This window comes from Dipteris shenzhenensis, chromosome 24, assembly GCF_047967505.1.
Source record: "Dipteris shenzhenensis isolate YYH24624 ecotype China chromosome 24, Dip_SZ_1.0, whole genome shotgun sequence".
In the NCBI taxonomy this organism is placed as follows: domain Eukaryota; kingdom Viridiplantae; phylum Streptophyta; class Polypodiopsida; order Gleicheniales; family Dipteridaceae; genus Dipteris; species Dipteris shenzhenensis.
In genome coordinates, this window is record NC_141619.1 from 20,326,674 (window position 1) to 20,332,975 (window position 6,302).

Sequence of the window (6,302 nt, forward strand, 5' to 3'; positions counted from 1 at the left end):
ACAGTCCATATGTATAGGTCTCTCACATAGTTGGGCATTATAGCATGCATGCCCACGAGGAGGGCATGCATAAAACTAAGCGTCTAGAAAGAACTAAACATAAGAGATCTAGTTTGGAAACCAAGCAACACCACTACAGATGGCCGGATGTAGTTACGTTCTGTTAGGAAAAAGCGATTCCAGAATATTTAGCAGAATGTTAAGGACATTCTGTCAAATAGCTCGTAGACTAAATGCATAAGAGAATGGTAGATGAATGAGTTTTCCATGGGAAACACCTGCGAACAGCATATGAGGTAAGGTACTCAGTCGCTTGGACTTTTTGGATAGGGAACCAGAGACTAACATCCTCCAAAATAACCCACAAACCAGAACATTTTTTCGATGAAATCCCTTGTAAAATCTGACCACAATGATAGCATGCATATAAATGTTGAGGAGATGGCGGCGAGAATACCTGTACAGTCAGGAAACAACTCTAACCTATATACGAGGTTAAATGATAGTAATGAAATCTGCAAACGAAGGGCATGAAAATCTGCCTTCACAAACAGATATCGAACAGGTGACAGAGCTTCCGAGTGCACGAAGCCGCGCATTTGACAGTCCAATCTTCTGAGAACGATGCGGGCCCTAGAGACTCTTGCGCCTCCGCTAAATGCACAAACCATTGAAGTAGAGCGCAGAAGCCGCTGCACATGAATACGCCAAATTTGCAGGAGATGACAAGCGAATGTTCCACAAAGAACCCCTCTCTCAGTAGAGAGCACAAACTGCCGCGCATGGAGATGCCAGATCTTCGAAGATCAAAGTTGAAGATGGTGGTTAATGGTGCCACGGGCCTTGCCTCCCATGGCTCCTCTAATAGATACTGAGACATAGTGGAGCAACTCGGATGGGAGAGAATATGCAGGCGTGTCAAAGAGGAAGGAAGGAGGCTCAGAGAAGAGAAGGGGCGCCACCGACCTCGCATGCAGACAGCAGGAGAAAAGCAGAGCTCCCGTGAAGAGAAGAGAGGAGGCGCCATCGACCTCGCATGCAGACCGCAGGAGAAGAGCATCGCCGTGAAGAGCTCCCATGAAGAGGAGAGGAGGTGTGCTCAAAGGAGGGTAAGAGAAGACAAAGGGCGTCGCCCCCTTGCATGCCACACATTTGGAGACCTAAATAAACCTAAACTACTGACAACCCTAACTACACTAACGTCTAAACTAACCACACTACCATTACTTAACATAAACTAACACACGTACTAACATTATGCCTAACACACCACTACTAACTCAGATTACCTCCAACTACGAAAGTAATTATACACTAACTAGTGAACATGACTATCTTCATAACAAAACCAATTTAGACAAAACATCCAGACTTTCCATGGGCCCCTTGCATGGCCAAAAATCAAAACACATTCCTGACAACTTTGGAATTTATTTTGGAATTGTTGGAGTCATTTTTTGACCTCAACCTTAACGAGGAATACAGCCTCAGCCAAGGAAATGATCAAATAGAGGACAGATTGTGGGAAGAATGGACATGCAGGGCGTTGCTTCGATTGCTCTGTTACCATCAGGATCCATCTCCGGCCATTTTGTCGATTCCCGGACGTCCAAATGTTTTGGGTTGTTTGGAACTCGTCAGTGCCAGTCGTTATTTATCAATCAAAAAGCATGCTGAATGAGAATACAATAGAGAGAGAGAGAGAGAGAGAGAGAGAGAGAGAGAGAAGCTCGGAGGGTAGGGTCGTCTGCTTGGATAAAATGCCCTAACTTTCTATGCACCCGTTGCAGAAATTAGTTGCGAGAGAGAGTGTAGCAGAGGAGAAGATTACAGGCTTATCGACCTCTCCATCCTTGATTATACTGTAAGTTGTATATGTTCAAGTAAGTGTCGATTTCTTCCTGCCCTGGAGAGGAGGACCCACTAAGCTATCACATGATGTGCTGTTTTCCCCCCTTTGTGGCTTCAACAGAGCAGAAAGGAGAGACAGGTCATAGTGGAGTGTCGTGGACACGATGCCGCAAGATTTCAGAATGCAACGGATGTTCATGGGTAAGTACAATGGGTAAGTACAATGTATGCTATGATTGGGGAGAAATGGATGGTTTTCAACCTTAATAACAAGACTCTGGGACACCGTCCAGCTGGGAGGAAGACGTTATGAAGTCTCTTCAAAGCAAGGCAAATGGTGCAGGCATCCCCATTGTAAAATTTGAGTGTGAGATTTTGAAAGCTGATAAAGATGCAGAGGAACACATAATTAAATATCTGCCATCCCTCGTAGGGAGGGAAGCCATAGGTGGGTTTCTTGCTGTCACTTGTTTTCCTGATAATACATTAGTAACATATGTGTCGCATAGAGAGTAACTCTCAGTCAAATGCTTTAGCGTTTTTGTCAATCTTTCCACATGGTTTCAAAGCTAAGTTCATCTTATTATACGTTTTGTAGTAAATGTTGGTACGATGGAGATTAAAGGGCTGAGATTTGAGGAGACGGAAGGGACACAAAATGGTCACTGCCAACAAGAATCCTCAGAAGTTGAGTGTGAATCTGAACATCTGAGCTGCCATGAAGAGGATATGCAAAAGGACATAGGTGAAGGCTTCTCCCTACCCATTACAAAAGCTGGAAACGAACCTCCTGTTTCATCAAATGATGAATTTGCTGAACTTTTACAACAAGAGCTTGAAGCAGAAGGTTTATCCAGGCATCGATTCCAAGAGATTCAGTCAGGATGGCGTGAGAAGAGATTGTAACTCTAGTGCCAGAGGTTGAGACGTGTACATAAAGCTTAGGTTGCTGTCTCATATTTGTTTATAGTGGAGGGATTTTTTGAAGGACCCCACCTGAGCAAGAAAATACCCTTTGACAGGGATATGTGCCCTGCTGATTGTGTCAAACAATATGTCTGGAGCGTCACATGCAGTCGTATGCCGAGGGCGACAAATGTTCTTGTTTCATAAGGGTTACTTTTTTCATGGCTTTTTTTAGTATGACAATGTTTTGTTGGTTTATGCCTCGTTTCTACTGCAGTTTGCACATGTAAAGTGTGACTCTGTACAAGCAGCTAAGGCCATATCCATGGTAATGGATGGCAGGAGTTGGTGTGATGCTGGGGGAGGAAACTGCTGGATGAGAAGGAAGCTTAACTAACGCTTCCTTTATTGTTTGAATATGTAAGCATGTTCTTATATATTACTCTATAGAAATGCTTGACAGAATTCATGTCATTGAGTGTTGCAGTCCTGCAGGTTTGAAAAAGGCTCACTTTTCTTGTCACTTGGCTCAAGGTCCATGTCAAACGTAGCAAGCTTTTACACTTCTTCTCTTGTCTAGGTGGGTGCTGAAGGTGCACAAAAATGAAAGGAATGGAACTACAGATGGATTTGAGATTGCACAAATCGACCAATACAGAGTTGTACACCATGTGCTATATCTACATATGATGCATATTATTTTGACTATGCTACAAGCATGTGTAGTTACAGGTGGGAGGTTTCAAATTTTATTAAATCCATCTGAATTCTCAAAATAGAGGCTAAAGTGCATAAGCATGTGCATTGTAGAGGTGGGACGTTCCAAACGAATTAAATCCATTTGAGTTTCCAAAAAAGAGGCTAAAGCGTATAGAGCTCTTGTATTTGATGGAGAAAGAATTGCTAACTACTTTTGTAAATATACATAAGCATATACTAGAGCATCTTGTGGATGAGATTTCCCTTGCAGGTGTTGTTAGTTGTTGATTTGTGAAAGCCATCAAGGGATTTTCTCATCAAAGAGCAAGGCTAGAAGGGCATATAGCACAATGATTGCTTGTTCAAGAGTGCCTAATTAATGTCATTGATCATCTGATAAATGTAGATCTTGAATCTCCAAGAGTATGGAATGAGAAGGACGATGAGAAGATCTTAGGTAAGGTGTTGCAAGACAAAGGAAAAGAGGTAAACTATCTCATGACAGTTATAATTCAAAGAATAGGATAAAACTGCTAGAGATCTATGAAAATGAGAAGGAAAATAGATTGCAAGAGAGAAAAGAGATTAAACAAGGGTGCATGTATGTATAAAAGCACTTGGCTTCAACTTGTCAGTTGTACGGGTCTTGAGACACTGTTGATTGTTTAGTAAGAAATAATAAAAAAGAAATGCTTTGAGGACTTGCAAAATCCATTAGGATTTGCCAAGGTTCTATAGTTATTTGCATGCTCTCACACTAACTATAAAGCCATTGCTTTTATTAAAAGAAACTATAATTAAGACTGAAAGGTGAATCGACGTTATTTTTTCTTGAAGGTTTTACGAATTATTCTTGCATAGTTTTGATGTGAACTTTCTAGGGTTTTGTTTGCTTTATTTTTATGAAATTTTTATGAACAAATTTAGTAGACGATTATCTCTTCACTGGCAAGCATAAAGTTCGTCAGGCAGGCATAAAGCTCGTTTGGTTAGCATGAAGCTTGTTCACGAGGAAAACGGATTTTGTTTTTACAAGCGAACTTGCTTTTCTGGCAGACGGCTTTATAGATAGCAATTTTTTTTTCAGGCAATGGCTTCAGCATGCAGTTAACATGCCAACCGGCTTTAGCATCTTGCTCACAAACGAACACGCGAGACTCGGATGAGCGATCAAAAAGCTTGAAGTGACTTGAAGACTTGTAGCTGGAGGAAGCCAAGGCAATTGTTCCAGGGAGAACTTAGGCATGGAGGGAGAGTGGAGTCCCTGAATCAATTTATAGCCATGTTGGAGGGGGGTAAAAAGCACACACAAGTTAAAAGTTGAAAAGCCAACGGCCACACACAAGCTAAAAGTTGAAAAGCCAACAACCATCTAAAAGTAGAGGTTAAGAATTTTAGAAATTCTTAATAAAAATTCCTAAAAAACTAAGAATAATCACAAAACTCCCACTTAACTCAATCCTAAAGCACTGTCTCTAAGAGAGCCAATGCTAATAAAGCCAAAGGGGTATAGAGAAAGAAAGACATCCACTTCAGTTAGAGATACTTCCAGAAAAAACATTTGCTAGATTCATGTAAAGGTGCAAATTTGAGTTGTATCCATTTGGTGGCTACTCGCCTCTTAGTCCACTTTCATTTGGGTCCTCCATTAAATGCACCCACATATCTTGAGGGTGATTGTCAGTAATTTTTTATTCAACTTGAAGAGGTAGGCAATGTAATTGGGAAGCATCGTTGTAATTGGCATTTTCAATGCCACTATGTGCTTCATAACAGCCCATTGTTCTTCTCTATATTTAGTTCATTTCCTTTGCACCTTGTCCTGTTGGACGTGTTGGCCTTCACTCTCTCGCATACATGGAGTGGTCTTGGAAAAATACAAAAGAAGTTGGAGAAGGCCATATGCTTCTGACATGTGTACATGGGGAAGGTGCATCCCATAAGCACTTGTACACTTGTGGTGACCTTGAATATTAGACTTCTTGAGCTCTCCACAGTCATTCCCTCTCGGGATTTTTTGGGAGGCTGTGGAGCTTTGTGGGCGGCTATGGGACGGGATTGGAAACCCCGCACTCGGCTCACATCTAGGTGCCATGTGGCATGCTCTGTGCAAGTCTAGATGGTATCAGAGCAAGTTGCTGCGGTGGTGGTTGTGCATGTGACATATGGTAGTCGCACAAACTTATGTAACTTGGACCTGTGTGTTGTGCAGAGGTGTCACAATCTGCAAAGTGGGCATTTAAGTGTGGCCTCATCGTGGAGGGTCGTGATTCGTGGCGTGACTTGCAATGTGACATTATTACGGCTGACCTAGTGCGATTTGTCCACGTAGCATTGTTTGGTGTGTTGGTCTTCATTTGGCCGGTGCCTTGAATGATGCTTGGATTTAATGCTTTGGGGTTCATCCACAGGGGGGTGTTGGAGGTGGTGGCCTTCATCCTCTTACATACACGGAGTGGTACAAAAGAAGTTGAAGGAGGGCGTGCGCTTCTGACACGTGTACATGGGGAGGGTGCATCCCATAAGCACTTGTGCCCTTCTGGTGAGCTTGAATATATTAGACTTCTTGAGCCCTCCACAATCATCCCCTCCTGAGATTTTTTGGGGGGCTGTGGAGCTCATTGGATAGTTATGGGATGGGACTGGGGACCCCGCACCCAGGTGCCACGTGGCATGCTTTGTGTATGCCTACATGTCCTTAGTTTGTAGATCATGATCATGCGTCATATAATATGTCTAGAAGATAGTCTAATGGAATGGCATGGGCTCAAGGTTGGGTGAGGAGCTTCTTGCCATGGTAGTCGTAGTTTTGTACTTGACCTGTAAGCTCTCCTATCCTTGGATGC

The 6,302-nt window shown here is 42.6% G+C and overlaps 1 protein-coding gene across 6 annotated transcripts; it reads left to right on the forward strand.

Annotated features, from left to right (window-relative positions):
* Positions 1 to 1,377: 1,377 nt before the first annotated feature.
* Positions 1,378 to 3,436, forward strand: LOC147886345 (uncharacterized). 6 transcript variants are annotated; one of them, XR_015543316.1, is made up of 8 exons: positions 1,378 to 1,636; positions 1,791 to 1,864; positions 1,978 to 2,052; positions 2,145 to 2,299; positions 2,450 to 2,596; positions 2,709 to 2,771; positions 2,874 to 3,177; positions 3,338 to 3,423. XR_015543316.1 is itself a non-coding variant. In XM_087395565.1 (7 exons), the coding sequence occupies exons 1-7, from the start codon at positions 1,391 to 1,393 to the stop codon at positions 2,990 to 2,992; spliced, it is 879 nt and encodes a 292-aa protein (XP_087251691.1). In that variant the 5' UTR covers positions 1,378 to 1,390; the 3' UTR covers positions 2,993 to 3,436. The 6 variants fall into 6 exon arrangements, 5 of the variants coding, with proteins under 5 accessions (XP_087251691.1, XP_087251694.1, XP_087251693.1 ...); XM_087395565.1 differs by having other exon boundaries at positions 2,874 to 3,436; XM_087395569.1 differs by having other exon boundaries at positions 1,392 to 1,636; positions 1,973 to 2,052; positions 2,874 to 3,436.
* Positions 3,437 to 6,302: the final 2,866 nt, after the last annotated feature.